At 43.3% G+C, this 15,762-nt stretch overlaps 1 protein-coding gene across 2 annotated transcripts in view; it reads right to left on the reverse strand.

The window, feature by feature from the left end:
• SGCG (sarcoglycan gamma) overlaps positions 1–15,762 on the reverse strand; it is a 383,560-nt gene that overhangs the window by 190,158 nt on the left and 177,640 nt on the right. For both annotated transcript variants that reach the window (XM_075337388.1, XM_075337389.1), the window contains exon 2: positions 14,792–14,989. In XM_075337388.1, the coding sequence (XP_075193503.1) occupies positions 14,792–14,989 (198 nt within the window). The remainder of the gene's footprint in view (positions 1–14,791; positions 14,990–15,762) is intronic.

The following is a 15,762-nucleotide window of genomic DNA, read 5'->3' on the forward strand; positions in this document are numbered from 1 at the left end:
CATTTGTAAATTTCCATAAATAATATCAGTGACCAATCTAGCCACCCTTGTTTTCAATAACAGTCATAAAAGCCTGCTATCCATGGAGTCTGTCAGTTTCGAAGTCTGCTGATCAACTTTTTGGGCAGCTCGAGCGACAGGCTGTCAGATAATAGAGGTGACTTTTTCACAAGTTTCCCATGGGTTTACGTCAGGTAAGGAAGGGGCCAGATCATTATTCTTTCATCTTCTTTACTGGCAGACACGCAGTGGAGACTTTGATGCTACAATGGAGTATTATTCTGATAAAAATCATGGTTTTCTTGAAAGATGCAGACATTTTCCTGTACTACAGCTGGAAGAAAGTGTCTTCTAAAAACTTGTAAGGTTGGTTTGGGAGTTGATTTTTGAGTCTTAAACTTGAAAAAGTCAAACTAGCTCATCCTTAAAGGGTTTGTTCAGTACTTGGACAGCCTCTACTCATTTCCCTTGTTTGCGCCCATAAAGATAAGTAAGCCTATACTCACCTCCCGTGCAGCCGCGGACTCACCTCCCGTGCAGCCGCGGTTCCAGCGATGTCTAAAGCTGCATTCTTGGGCCATATGTAGCACCCAGGGGGCAGGGGTCATCAGGCACACAGTAGTCTCGTACCTGAATTACTCGTCACCGGGCTGGTGTGATGATCTGGGATGTCACGGTGGTCTGCCCGGCTTCGTGCCCCGAGGTGTACACCAATAAGGAGGGTAGATGAAGGGGGTGGTAGTAGGATGAATGTCGTGACTCAACGTGTGGTCGGCCAGGGAATAGCCTCCGCTGTTGTCGCTGTCCTCCAGGCGGATGGTAGTAGCAGCCAGAGATGGTATCGCTCCCCACAGGTGGAGTGGGCCCCGGGGAGGATGATGAGAGGAGTAGTGGTGGCGTTTGGCACCAAGGCGCGGGGCGGCGGTGCCAGTAATAAAGAGTCCAAACTAGTTGCTGCGGTTCCAGGTGGTTTACTCAGTCTTTAGTGACGTTCGCCTGGGTAATCACCTGCTAAGATGGGCTCTGTCGAACCCGAATCCTTTCAGAGGTCAGTCGGGTGAGGTGCTCGGTAAGTCCCATCCTCCTAGCGCCTTGTGTGTTGGATCCCCGTGGCTTAAAGCTACTTGGGGACCCCAGTTCGTCTCGAGTAGTATTCTTCTCCTTATTTTCCAAGGCCCCAGATCCTATCTTGGTACTGTGCTTTTGGGCTCTTTGTGGCCAGGGAAGCTTGAAACGTGATCTTCCCTAGGTTCCTGCACCCTGTGTGCCGCCGCTTCCAAGGGAGCAATGACACTCTCCCTTTGGCAACCGCGTGAACTCCTCCGTCCACTGGAGCACCAGTGAGACAAGTCTGCTCCTTCCCTCTACTGCTGGAGAACTCCCTTAAACAGTTGTGTTGGCTCCTAACTTCCCCTAAGTGGATGCCCCTCCCTGGGTCCCTGTCACTAGTTGGTGGTGCCCCCCATGTTTGAAGGCAGCCTTTAGACCCTAACTTAGCCGGGTCCCCATTGGGGAGAGCAACCTGGTGATGTATTTGAGTGTGTAAGTGATGAAACCAGTACCGACCTCTTCAGGATCCGGGTGTAGCATTACACCCTAAATCAGGTGCAATACTCTGTGGCGACTGAAGCTTCAGGGGTGCCACACACAGGTGACATTGTTATGCCACATGGGCCGGTGAACAATCAGTGCCCAACCAGTTTCTGTATCCCTGCCTACAGACATTTGAGTAGGATGTGACTGCTGCGTTGACTTCCTGCTCAAACATCCGAAGGCGGAGAGAAGGAAGCCGACCCTGATTGGTTGCTTGGCCAGCATGTCATAACAATGTCACTTGGGCCTCGGGAATGCAGCTGTAGACATCGTTTGAACCGCGGCCACATCGGAGGTGAGTATAGGCTTACTTATTTTTGCGGGTGCGAACAAGGGGAATGAGTAAAGCTTGTCCAAGTAGTGGACAACCCCTTTAATAATACTATCCTCTAGTAGTACTGGCATCTGAGTCAAAGTGGAAGTCTGTGCCCATTATTGTTCCAGCTAAGGGCCCATCGTCAAGAGTCACTCTCAGCTCATCAATCTATAAAACCTTTGAAAAATCTGTCATCAGATTTAATAATATATTATTTTGGAATATGATGATACTGGTTTATAATGGACTCCTGGTCGCTTCTCGTTTGATTTTGTCAAATCTTTGGCAGTTAATATGCGTCTTTTTTTCTCAACACATTTCATGTGACTTTGTTGTCTTTTTGAGTCAAATCTTTTGATGGTTCTGTGATCACACTCCAATATCTTAGTAATTTTAAAAGGGCTGCAACCCTCTGTAAGATTTGTAACTATTTTTGATTTTTCAGAGTCAGTTAAATCTCTTTTTTTGCCCATTTTGCATAAGAAAAACAAGCAGCCTATTATTTCTGCACACCGGGATAAAGGATGTTGTACCCTTAGGTCACTCCCTAGTTACTCAAATACACATCACCTGATCTGCGTTATCCAATAAGCATCCAAGTTTATACAGCGCGGAATTGGAAAATGCATAAAAATGATGATTTGGTCCAAATACTCACTGCTTAATAATTGAGCACAATGCATTGATGTCAGACTACATTGGCCTCTTGACATATAAGATAAGAAGAGACACTAGTATTGGTTCGACAATGTATGAGAACTATACTGGATATACAGCTCTACATTTTATCTGAACCTGCAGTAAAGTGCAAACTAGATTTAATGTCCAGGAAATAGATGACAAGATGAAATTTTGTGGATTTGTGTAGTCAGTTTGGAACATAGTGTAATATGCAGGTGTTTAGCGGTGTGTAGAGAAATTTCTGTACAGTGAGTCGCGTTGACAGATGAATGATTGATCTATTTCATTTTATTTTCATTACCAAGACCAGAAAGCCAAATTGCAAGAAAAAGGCATCACAGAAACAAACATGTGGAACTTATAACAGTATACATTTGGTGCACCATCTAAATAACTCAACAACACACAGCCATTAAATGGGTATTGCCATCTCCAAGATCCTAAAAGTGTGTACACCCCTAAGTGAAAATGGCCAAATGGTGCTCAAAGTGTCAATATTTTGTGTGGCCACTATTATTTTCAAGGAATGCCTTAACTCTCGTGGGCATGGAGATCACTGGAACTTCTTCGGAGCAGCTAGATCTTCCATCCTCCATGATGACATCACAGAGCTGGTGAATGTTAGAGACCTTGAGCTACTCCACCTTCCATTTGAGGAGGCCCCAGAGATGCTCCATACGGTTTAGGTCTGGGGACATTTGGCCATTCCAGCACTTTTACCCTCAGTTTCTTTAGCAAAGCAGTGGTCGTCTCGGAGGCATTCATACCTCATGAACCTTTACACATTTTTTTCACGTTACACCCACAGACTTAAATGTATTTTATGTGATATACCAGCACTAAGTAGGAAGGATTTGTGAAGTGTAAAGACGATGAAACATGGTTTTCAAGATATTTTAAAAACATAAATCTGACAATTGTGACACACATTTGTGTTCAGTCCCCTGTAGTCTGATACTCCTAAATAAAATGCTGAGTCACCAGTTGCCTCCAAAATCACCAAATTAGTAAATTGATTCCATCTGTATGCAATTTGTTTTCAGTATAACTACAGTTGTTCTGTGAAGGCCTCAGAGGTTTGTTTGAGAACATTGGGGATCAAAGAGCATCATGAAAACTAAGAAACACCAGACAGGTCAGGGATAAAGTTGTGTAAAAGAGTAAAGCAGGGATAGGTTATAAAACAAATATAAAACAAAAAGCCCAAGCCCAACAACTCATGCAGCACTTTTCAATCCATCATCCAAAATGGAAGGAATATGGCACAACTACAAATATAGCAAGATATTACCAAAACTGAAATCCCAAACAAGGAGACTACTAATTAGTGAAGCAGCAGGTCCATGGTAACTCTAGAGGAGCTGCAAAGATCCACAGCTCAGGTGGGAGAATCTGTCCTCAGGACATCTATTAGTCATATACTCCACAAATCTGGCATTTACGGAAAAGTGGCAATTAGAAGCAATTTTGGAAAGCAAGCTATAAGAAATCCCTTTTGCATTTTACAAAAATTCATGTAGGAACACAGGTAGCATGTGGAAAAATAAGCTGTGGTCAGATGAGACCAAAGTAGAACTTTTGGGGCTAAATGAAAAACACTATGTGTGGCAGATAATTAACACTGTACATCACCCTGATACACCATCCCCATGGTAAAACATGATGGTGGTAGCATCATGCTGTTGGGAGGCTTTATTTCTGCAGGACATAGAAGTTGGTCAGAGTTGATGGGAAGATTGATGGAGCTAACTACAGAGCAATCCTGGAGGAAAACCTGATAGAGGCTGCAAAAGATTTTGAGTCTGGGGTGTAGATTCACCTTCCAGAAGCACAATGATCCTAAACATACTGTCAGAGCTACAATGGAAGGTTTAGATCAAAGCATATTCCAATGTGTGAACAGCCAAGTCACAGTCATGATCGAATTCCAATTGAGAATCTGTAGCAAGACTTGAAAATTGCCATTCACAGACACCTCCATCCAATCTTATTGATCTAGAGCTATTTGTTCAAAGAAGACTGGCATTTGCATACAATAAATGAAGTAATAGGGTCAATGTACCACCACATCAGGGTTTACGTATCATACCTTTACAGACTGAAGAGGTCCGGACTCTATTTATATATCAAGATGGGAACCTAACTTTTGGGCTGGTAACATACAGCACTATGCCTCAGAGTACATCATGAGCTAAGTGACATACCTCTTTATAAATGGTCAAATTAACTTATTGTTTGTGACTGTTCTATTATTTGTTGTTTAAAGGGAACCTGTCAGCAGAAATTTAGCTTTAAACCTAAAAGTTTCCCCTTCTGCAGCTCCTGGGCTGCATTCTAGCAAGGTTCCTATAGTTATTCTGCCCCCTTTTAGACCAAATTAAATACTTTATAAAGTTGTACCTTTTGGTATGCAATTCTTGTAAATTATCCATGGGGGCGGGCTCTCTGGTGTCCGTTACTGTCCCTCCTGCCGATTTACGCTGTCCCCCAACGTTCCATTTCATACATCAGGATGCCGCCCACTGCGCCCGAGGTCCCGCGCATGCGCCGTGCGACTGTGCACTGTGTGCACAGTGACTGCTGGTGACGTGTGTCGCAGGCACGAGGTTATGGGCGGCGCTGTGATTGCATCAGCAAGTGCCCGCCCATAATCTCGTGCCCGCCCTTTCCCCTCTGCCTCCAGCGTTCTGCGCAAGCGCTGGCCAGATGGCCCGATGTCACCTCTCGTAACCGGTGGTGTCCTGCTCCGCTCCTCCCATCTATTTCCTGCTGCAGAGTAAGATGAGAAAGAGGTGACGTCGGGTCATCTGGCCAGCGCTTGCGCAGAACGCTGGAGGCAGAGGGGAAAGCGCGGCCACGAGATTATGGGCGGGCACTTGCTGATGCAATCACAGCACCGCCCATAATCTCGTGCCTGCGCAACACGTCACCAGCGGTCACTGTGCACACAGTGCAGTCGCACGGGGCATGCACGGGACCTCGGGCACAGTGGGTGGAGTCCTGATGTATGAAATGGAGCGTTGGGGGACGGCGTAAATCGGCAGGAGGGACAGTAACGGACACCAGACAGCCCGCCCCCATGGATAATTTACAAGAATTGCATACCAAAAGGTACAACTTTATAAAGTATTTAATTTGGTTTAAAACGGGGCACACAAACTATAGGAACCTTGCTAGAATGCAGCCCACGAGCTGCAGAAGGGGAAACTTTTAGGTTTAAAGCTAAATTTCTGCTAACAGGTTCCCTTTAACAGCTGGATAGACACAAGGGGGTCTAGTGTTATTCTTATATGACTGCACCTGTGTTAGAGCATAACATGAGATGGGAACCATATTTAATGGGGATGATTAAAGAATTTTGAATGTGCCAGCTATCTGTCTTCATGTACAGTACAGACCAAAAGTTTGGACACACCTTCTTATTCAAAGAGTTTTCTTTATTTTCATGACTCTGATAATTGTAGATTCACATTGAAGGCATCAAAACTATGAATTAACACATGTGGAATGAAATACTTAACAAAAAAGTGTGAAACAACAGAAAATATATCTTATATTCTAGGTTCTTCAAAGTAGCCACCTTTTGCTTTGATTACTGCTTTGCATTTTCTTGGCATTCTCTTGATGAGCTTCAAGAGGTAGTCACCGGAAATGGTTTTCACTTCACAGGTGTGCCCTGTCAGGTTTAATAAGTGGGATTTCTTGCCTTATAAATGGGGTTGGGACCATCATTTGTGTTGTTTAGAAGCCTGGTGGATACACAGCTGATAGTCCTACTGAATAAACTGTTTGAATTTGTATTATGGCAAGAAAAAAAGCAGCCAAGTAAAGAAAAATGAGTGGCCATTATTACTTTAAGAAATGAAGGTCAGTCAGTCCGAAAAATTGGGAAAACTTTGAAAGTGTCCCCAAGTGCAGTGGCAACAACCATCAAATGCTACAAAGAAACTGGCTCACATGAGGACTGCCCCAGGAAAGGAAGACCAAGAGTCACCTCTGCTGCAGAGGATAAGTTTATTCGAGTCACCAGCCTCAGAAATTGCAGGTTAACAGCAGCTCAGATTAGAGGCCAGGTCAATGCCACACAGAGTTCTAGCAGCAGACACATCTCTAGAACAACTGTTAAGAGGAGACTTTGTGCAGCAGGCCTTCATGGTAAAATAGCTGCTAGGAAACCACTGCTAAGGACAGTTAACAAGCAGAAGAGACTTGTTTGGGCTAAAGAACACAAGGAATGGACATTAGACTAGTGGAAATCTGTGCTTTGGTCTGATGAGTCCAAATTTGAGATTTTTGGATCCAACCACCGTGTCTGTGTGACGCAGAAAACGTGAATGGATGGACTCTACATGCCTGGTTCCCACCGTGAAGCATGGAGGAGGAGGTGTGATGGTGTGGGGGTGGTTTGCTGGTGACATTGTTGGGGATTTATTCAAAATTGAAGGCATACTGAACCAGCATGGCTACCACAGCATCTTGCAGCGGCATGCTATTCCATCCGGTTTGTATTTAGTTGGACCATCATTTATTTATCAACAGGATAATGACCCCACACACACCTCCAGGCTGTCTAAGGGCTATTTGACTAAGAAGGAGAGTGATGGGGTGCTACGCCAGATGACCTGGCCTCTACAGTCACTAGACCTGAACCCAATCGAGATGGTTTGGGATGAGCTGGACCGCAGAGTGAAGGCAAAAGGGCCAACAAGTGCTAAGCATCTCTGGGAACTCCTTCAAGACTGTTGGAAGACCATTTCCGGTGACTACCTCTTAAAGCTCATCAAGAGACTGCCAAGAGTGTGCAAAGCAATAATCAAAGCAAAAGGTGGCTACTCTGAAGAACCTAGAATATAAGACATATTATCAGTTGTTTCACACTTTTTTGTTAAGTATTTCATTCCACATGTGTTAATTCATAGTCTTGATGCCTTCAATGTGAATCTACAATTTTCAGAGTCATGAAAACTCTTTGAATGAGAAGGTGTCTCCAAACTTTTGGCCTGTACAGTATATTGAGATAACATATTTTTACTCTATAAGTTATCACTTGGATAATTAATTTATTTGGGCAATATCTAGAACAATCCATTGGAGGTATGCACTGCCAGGCTTTGTATGCATTTAAATCTTATTTAGTATAGCATTTTGACAATACTCCTTCCACTCCTGAAGAACCTCTGATCTCAAGGGGAAACGCGTTGGGTCGTTTATGACCATGTTGACAAAGTGGTTCAATTGTGTGGGTGATTGAGCCTGTACATATTTTCCAGAATTGGGCCTTTGGGCTTTGTTATTTTTATCTCATTTGTGTATTGGTGGTGGTTCTTCTTATAGTGGTAATTTTTTCCTCCCCATACCTTTTAAAGTAGGGCTCTACAGAGCCAGTAGGGTCAGCTACCGTTGAGTGGGGGCACCAAGGGGAAGCCTTTCAGCTTTAAACACGTGCCTCAATCTTTCAAACATATACAAAAATGACAGGGAAAGGAACACCACAGACTCCACAAATAGCATTGATGTCAATGCTACCGGGGTCAATTAAAGCCCAAAAAGGGGATATACTGCGGTTCTGTCTGGCAGCAGCGAGAGCAGTGATTCCAAGACATTGGAGAACACAGGAGGCTCCGTCCTTGAGGGAATGGACTCAGGAATTCGAACATATACATCATATGGAGGAACTGGTGGCAGAGGCGGAGGGACATAATGACAGATACTTGAGAATTTGGACGCCGTGGATAATATTTAAAAATTCTGACGAATATCAAACATTACTTTGAAGGTTTAGTAGGTGCAATGTGAACGGAGATAGTAGTAAGGATATGACAGCCATGTTTGTACCCCCCCCCCTACCATTCCTAAATCCTTAAAGGTCCCCCCCTTTGTTTCCTCCCTAGATTCTACAGCTTTCTTTTCTACTTTCTTCATGACTGCTTATTTCTTTATCTCTGATCTTTATTGTTTTTTTTTTGTTTTTGTACTTCTTTTATAATACTTAATAAAGAAACAATGAGTAGAGTTAAGGCATGGTTCAGGATGTATGGAAAGTTTAGCTATCAAGTTTTCGCCCAGGAAGAGAGGGAACATAGGACACAAGAAGTATGTTATAAACTTTGCAAGATAAGATAGGGTTGTTATGGTTTTTTGTCGTAAAAGAAAGCTGACGGGAGTCCCTGGTAAGGGATATAGAAAGGGCGGAGGGTAAGAATTGAAACAGTGTATGATTGACCTTACGTCATCGGTGAACTATGTTATGAAAATGTTATTCAAACTGTTATATCATATGCTATGATATATGTGTAATCTTGGATGTTTGTATGTTTCTCTCTACTTCTCTTTTCTTTCCTTTTTCAACTCAATAAAGAAAGATTATACATAAACACGTGCCTCAGTTGTAAATATTTATACAATTCGTTGTGAGGAAGGCGAAATTCTATCTGCAGTTGGGAAAATTCCTTAACCTGACTACCCACCAAGATATGAGCGATTCTGTCTATCCCTCTCTGCTTGCAACTGTGGAAGCCCAGTAGGCCATACATGTGAGGAAGCCACAAGGTCTCCCACAACAAAGTGTAGGAACAAGCATTCTTAGGCCTATTTCACACATCAGTGATTCTGGTATGTATGTGACCAGGATCACAGACATACGCAGACACATTATAATTAACGGGTCTGCGCACACATCAGTGATTTTTCACAGACCGTGTCTCCGTACACGCACACGCATGCCTGTGATTTCCGCAGGGAAACAAGTCCGCTTTTTTCTGGCATCACTGATGTCATACGTACCACACAGTGATATAATCCATGAAACACCAAAAAAACATGTACATTTAAAATAAAAAGCTTTTTAAACTCACCCGTCTTCCCTTGCTTTGCTGCTAGTCAGGCGTTTCTCACTTTCCTATTTTGGCTCTGTCCTATCACATCCCGGGTGGGGTTATTTATTCTCACCTTACACCAGTCTTCTTTCCTGGCTCTCTTTCTGCGTGGATTTAAGCTAAGGAGTTCCAGCCCTGCAGCTAAGGAATTTTGCCTGCCCGTTGGGTCCCTGCTCTGTGTTTGCTCATTTACTTTCCAACACCTTTCCTTGGTCCTCATTTAGGTTGGTAGTTTACTTTGCTTTAATTTATTTTTTTCCTTTTTTCCCCTTGTGCACGACTTGTTTCCTCACTTTAAGTTCCCATCTACCTCTGCACACTTTCATACTTGTTAAGTTGTGCATAGCGGTCTCCCCTCTGGTTCCTCAGGATGAATGAGAAACAGCTCGATGGCCTTTCAGGGAGCCAGGTCCAAGTTGTGGTTTTTAGTTGTGCGGCTATAGATCTAGTTTGTACAGGAACCATTAGGGTGTGTGTTTAGCTGTTTGAGACTTTATTTCCCCCTTTACCTCCTGTGTTTATGTTAGGAATGTATATTCTCACGAGCTGCGCCTATGCTCTGGAACACACTACCAAGAGCAATCTAATTAATTCCCAACATCCACACCTTTAAGTAGGCCCTAAAAACGCATTTATTTAGCCTAGCCTATCACCTCACCGACCTGATCTAATCTAGTCCCTTTCTGCCCTTCATAAAATTTACTTCCAATTCTTGTCCCCTGTACCTGTATAAATTCTGGCCAATGACGGGTTCATGCAGCTGGTTTTGATTACCCTATTAAATCGTTGGCTGGACCATTTATAACAAGCTTTTCTCCCCCCATTCACCTTTTGTGCCTCCCCTATTTCCTCATAGACTGTAAGCTTACGAGCAGGACCCTCACTCCTCCTGGTATCTTAATTTTGTTATTTTGTACTGTCTCATATTGTCTGTTTATGTCCCCTCTGAATTGTAAAGCGCTGCGGAATATGTTGGCGCTATAGAAATAAAACTTATTATTATTATTATAACTGTAGCTCTCATCTGTATGCTCATTCAGCTGACAGCTATTCCTTAAAATATCTTCATTTACATGCACACTCAGGTTAGCCAAGCGTGCATGTGTTCTCAATCAGCAGCAAAGAGGAATAAGTCACTGTCAGACTCCTTTTAGTGAAGTCTCCTATTGTAAATAATTTCACTTCACAAAGATCACCTAATGATCGCTTGGGAGATCTGACCAATCCTGAGAACAGAGAAGACGGAGTTTTAATTTGGAGCATTATCCCATTCAAAGCTTTTTAAACTCACCCGTCTCCAACGACGCTGTCTCCGGCTGTTGCTGTCTGCTGCTTCCAGCCCGGCTAATTATTCTCATGCATGTGCAGTTATGCAAATCACAGCTGACCCGGAGGTAGCTGCAGAGGGGAGACAGCGGCAGCCGGACACAGGAGAGCCAGATTCAGTACCATGGACAGCAGGAGCGTGGACAGGTGAGTTTGGAATACTTGATCTCCATGTTTTATCACTGATTTCAGACAGCACATGGAGAACACGTGTGTGCCGTGAATCACGGCACACAGAGGGACATGTGCATTTTTAACACGTCAGAGAAAAAGTCTGTGTTTTGCACTGACACGTGAAAAAGGCCTTACAAATGCTCATTCTCTTTTATTGGCCCATCTTGATGTGAGCTAAGAGGAGAATCTAGTAACACGTATCAATGGTGGACCCCAAGAATGGTTTTATCTCGAGGGCCCAACTAAGGGGTACTTTGCACGTTGCGACATCGCTACTGTGATCTCGTCGGGGTCAAATCAAAAGTGACGCAAATCCGGCGCCGGTAACGACGTCGCAACGTGTAAAGCATAGAAGCACCGATAAGTGATCGCAAAAGCGTCGAAAATCGGTGATCTGTGTAGTGTCGGTCATTTCCATAATTTCGCTGCAGCGACAGGTACGATGTTGTTCCTCGTTCCTGCAGCAGCATACATCGCTGTGTGTGAAGCCGCATGAGCGAGGAACATCTCCTTACCTGCGTCCCGCCTGCAATGCAGAAGGAAGGAGGTGGGCGGGATGTTTACGTCCCGCTCATCTCCGCCCCTCCGCTTCTATTGGCCGCCTGCTGTGTGACGTCGCTGTGATGCCGCACGACCCGTCCCCTTAGGAAGGAGACGGGTCGCCGGCCAGAGCGACGTCGCAGGGCAGGTAAGTGCGTGTGACGCTGCCGTAGCGATAATGTTCGCTACGGCAGCTATCACGAGATATAGCATCTGCGACGGGGGCGGGGACTATCGCGCTCGCATCGCTACAATCGGCTAGCAATGTCGCAACGTGCAAAGTACCCGTTACTCCATTCAGACGCTGCCCAAGGAAGTTAATAGAAAATTTGCTTCCTTCCTTCATAGACTTCTTAAATCATTAATCTGAAAATGAACAATTAGCAGACACACCTAAGCAGAGACGCAAATGAAACTAAATTGAATCATGGAACATTAACAGGCTGATATCCATAATAATTAACATCAATTGAAAAAAGATTAATTACAACATTAGGTTCTAGAACTTATTATAATAGCTTAAGCAAAAACCTTTAGCAATGTGATTAACTGTGTAACCGGCAACAAAGAGAAATACAAATTAAAACATTAACTAAACAATAAAAGAACTGGCAAATGCGGGATGAAAACAATTACGTTTGTGGCTCACAATTAAAATAGATGGATTTGGAGATGTCATAAAATAGACGACGCTCGTGCTTAACTGGGGTTGGAGATCATAAATAACTAAAAATTGAGTAATATAAAAATGACATTTTACAAGCTCAGTAATAATAATCTTTAGACTGTAGATAATTTTTTGTATTCGTTTCCAAAAGGCCATGTCATAAAATTATTCTTAAAGGGAATCTGTCAACAGGTTTTTGCTATGTAATCTGAAAGCAGAATGATGTAGGGGCCGAGACCCTGACTTCAGTGATGGGTCACTTACTAGACTGCTTGGTGTAGTTTTGATAGAATCACTGTTTTTTCCTGTTGTAGATGTAGCAGTTCTCTGAAAGCTGAGCTGTGTATGACCCTGCCATCACACCTTACTGGCAGCTTCCTCTATACTCTGTGCATTTCTAGCATGCTACTAATCAATGGAGGGGACAGGGTTACATAAATTAGCCTTACTGGTTTTCTCACAACATGTAGTCCAGTAATTATAATCTCCTGCTGATTAAACACTGATGGTATTGATACTACAACACAATAAATGACACATCACTGGAATCAGGATCTCTTCTCCTACATTATGCTGCTCTCAAATTAAATAGCAAAAGGCTGGTGACTTATTTCCTTCAAAGGGATTTCCTTTTTTTATTAGTGTACACAATATTTATGGGTGGGTGAATTAGCTAGAGTGAAGAGCCATTGTGTTACCAGGTTTATGCATCCCAATTTAATAACAGCATAAATTAAGGGCAGAGACCCTAATTCCATTGATTTGACACTTAATAAAGTATTCGCTATCATTTTCATAAAATCCCTGTTTTATCTGGTGCAGCTCTGCTAGTCCTTTCAGTGTGCAGTTCTGTGTAACCATGCCTTTATCAAAGATTGACACTTTTTTGCCTACACTGTGCATAGGAAAAAAACTAAATATCAAGGTTGGGGGACAGGATTCCCACAGCTGGACTACATAGGAGGAGTTTGTCAATGAGAGGACTAGAAGAGCTGAAACAGATAGAACATTTAATGATCAAAATTATGGCCTGAAGCCCAGTAACTGACCGTGTGCTGGAATCATTGTCATTGCCACCATTTTATGCAGCCCTCGAATTGGGCAGCATAAATTTGGTAGAAGATTCCTTTTAAGCTGTTCAGTAGCTGTCATGACTCAGTTTCAGGACTCTATCCAATGACCTCTTGCTTTGTGGTCAGTTTCCTTCCCTGTTGAACCACAGCCTGGTCAGTCTCTGTCCAAATGCTGATGGTTCTCTTTGTTTTTCTTCCCTTGCTTTACTGCTAGTCAGGTTTTTTCTCACTTTCCTATTTTGTCACTGTCCTATCACATCTCAGATGGGGCTATTTATTCCCACCTTGCACCAGTCTTCTTTGCTGGCTATACTTCTACCTGGATTTCAGCTAAGGAGTTCCTGCAGCCAAGGGATTCTGCCTGCTAGGCAAAGACCAGTATCACTGCTCTGCTCTGTTTGGTCATTTACCTTCCAACACCTTTCGTTCATCCTTATTTAGTTTGGTGGGAGGTTTATTTTGCTTTCATTTATCATTTTCCCGTTTTCCCCTTGTGCACGTGCCTTGTTTCCTCAACTTAGGTCCCCAAATACCTCTGCACACTTTCACACTTGTTTAGTTGTGCATAGCGGTCTCCCCTCTGGTTCCTCAGGAGGAATGAGAAACCGCTCGATGGCCTTTCAAGGAGCTTGGTCAAAATTGTGTTTTTTAATAGTGCGGCTATAGATCTTGTAGTTTTTACAGGAACTAGTGGGGTGTGTGTGCGGCTGTTGGAAACTTAATTTCTGACCAATCCTAAGAACAGAGAAGACCCAGCTTTAATTTGGAGCATTATCCCATTCACTGGTTTTCCTCTGTACAGCGATGTCCCAGCTGACTCACTCCATTCAAGTGAATTGGGACAACTGTGGATTTCCTGTGGAATCGAGAGCCACCACTTAGTAGGGAAGAACTATAACAGAGATGCATTGCTACGTCAGCCCAGCAGCGGTTGAGGCCACATAGGGTTTTTTGAGTTGTCGCATGACACTCGGCTCACGCTCGTACACAAAGGGGAGCCGAGTCTCATGCAAGGGTCATACGACTGTGGTCCGATTGTACGATCAGACGAGAGCTGCGGGTTGAGGGCCGGCGCTGCAGAGGAGAGGGAAGGATTTATCTCCCTATCTCCTCCGTTGCCGGTTGATGCGGGGAATCGCACTGCTCTCGTGTTACACCGGTGTAACACAAGAGCAGTGCGATGTTTCTCTCGCCCCATAGACTTAAATGGGTGCGAGTGAAACAGGATGGCATTCCATCCGCGGTATGCTGCCATTGTTTTCTCGGTCCGATTAGGGCTGAGAAAATAATTGCTCATGGGTGCTGGCACATAGAGTAATATTGGTCCGAGTGGAATGCGATAAAGAAATCGCATTGCACTCGCTCCGATTTACTCACCGTGTGTGCTAGGCAGTATTCTCAGGATCGGTGGAGGTCCCAGAGCTCAGACCCCTATGGTCATGAGATGTCACCACTTACTGAAATGGGAGAACACCTTTAATATGAAAGGATCAGACTTCATTGTCAACTTCTATATAAATTATAATAAAATGTGATCTTTACTCACCGGTGAGAACCACATGACTTTAAGAATCCAAATAGTAAGAGCAAAATTCACTACTAAGATGATGAGAAGAAGAAGGACAAACAGATAAAGGCAGCGCTTCCTCCAACCATAAATGCCGATATTGTAGACATACTGCCTCTCCGGACGCTCTAGGCTGGATCCTTCTGTGGTTGTGGTGTATTGCTCCCGGACCATCTGCTGTTAAAGCCATGAAAAACATAGTAAATTGCTGGAATAATCAAGATTGTACATTATTTACCACAATGGACTTAAAATGTATTTTCTAAACAAATAACAGTGAAACGCGTAAGGATGAGTTATCGAAATGGTTTACTCAGCAAGATATAAAGACTTCTGTGATCTGAAAAGAACAACTGAAGCTTCGTGTATGATTAAGATAAGCTACATAATAGCCAAATGTTTTCACTTGTATCCATCTGTATTCACTGTGCAGGGGAAACGAAATGTTTTGTTATGTGGAAAGTGTTAGGGTATGTGCGCACGCTGCATTTTTGGTTTGACAACAAAACTGCACCCTCTTACAGACTTTCACAACTGTAAACAAAGCGTGTGACAAAATAAAACGATAAAAATGCATGCGATTTTGCTGCGCTTTTTCCACATTTTTGTTAAATGTGTTTTTTTAGAGGAGAAACAAAATATGATAGGACAGGATAATTGATAGCTAAAATAGATAGATAGAAAAAATAGAAAGACTAGGAAGAAATAACAGAATTGCTTGATACAGGGATAGCTAGTTTGGCCAGCTGTCTTTTTTTATTTTTTTCGGTAAAAAAATGACGTGGGTTCCCCCTATTTTTCATATCCAGCACAGAAACAGCAGCAGCTGCAGGCTGCAACACTCAGCTGTCTGCTGTACCTTGGCTGGTTATGAAAAATAGAGGGGATCCCATGTTTTTTTTGTTAATCATTTCATTTAAAAAAATAAATAAATAAAAATGACATCCCTC

The sequence above is a fragment of the Anomaloglossus baeobatrachus genome, chromosome 2 (assembly GCF_048569485.1).
Source record: "Anomaloglossus baeobatrachus isolate aAnoBae1 chromosome 2, aAnoBae1.hap1, whole genome shotgun sequence".
Taxonomy (NCBI): Eukaryota; Metazoa; Chordata; class Amphibia; order Anura; family Aromobatidae; genus Anomaloglossus; species Anomaloglossus baeobatrachus.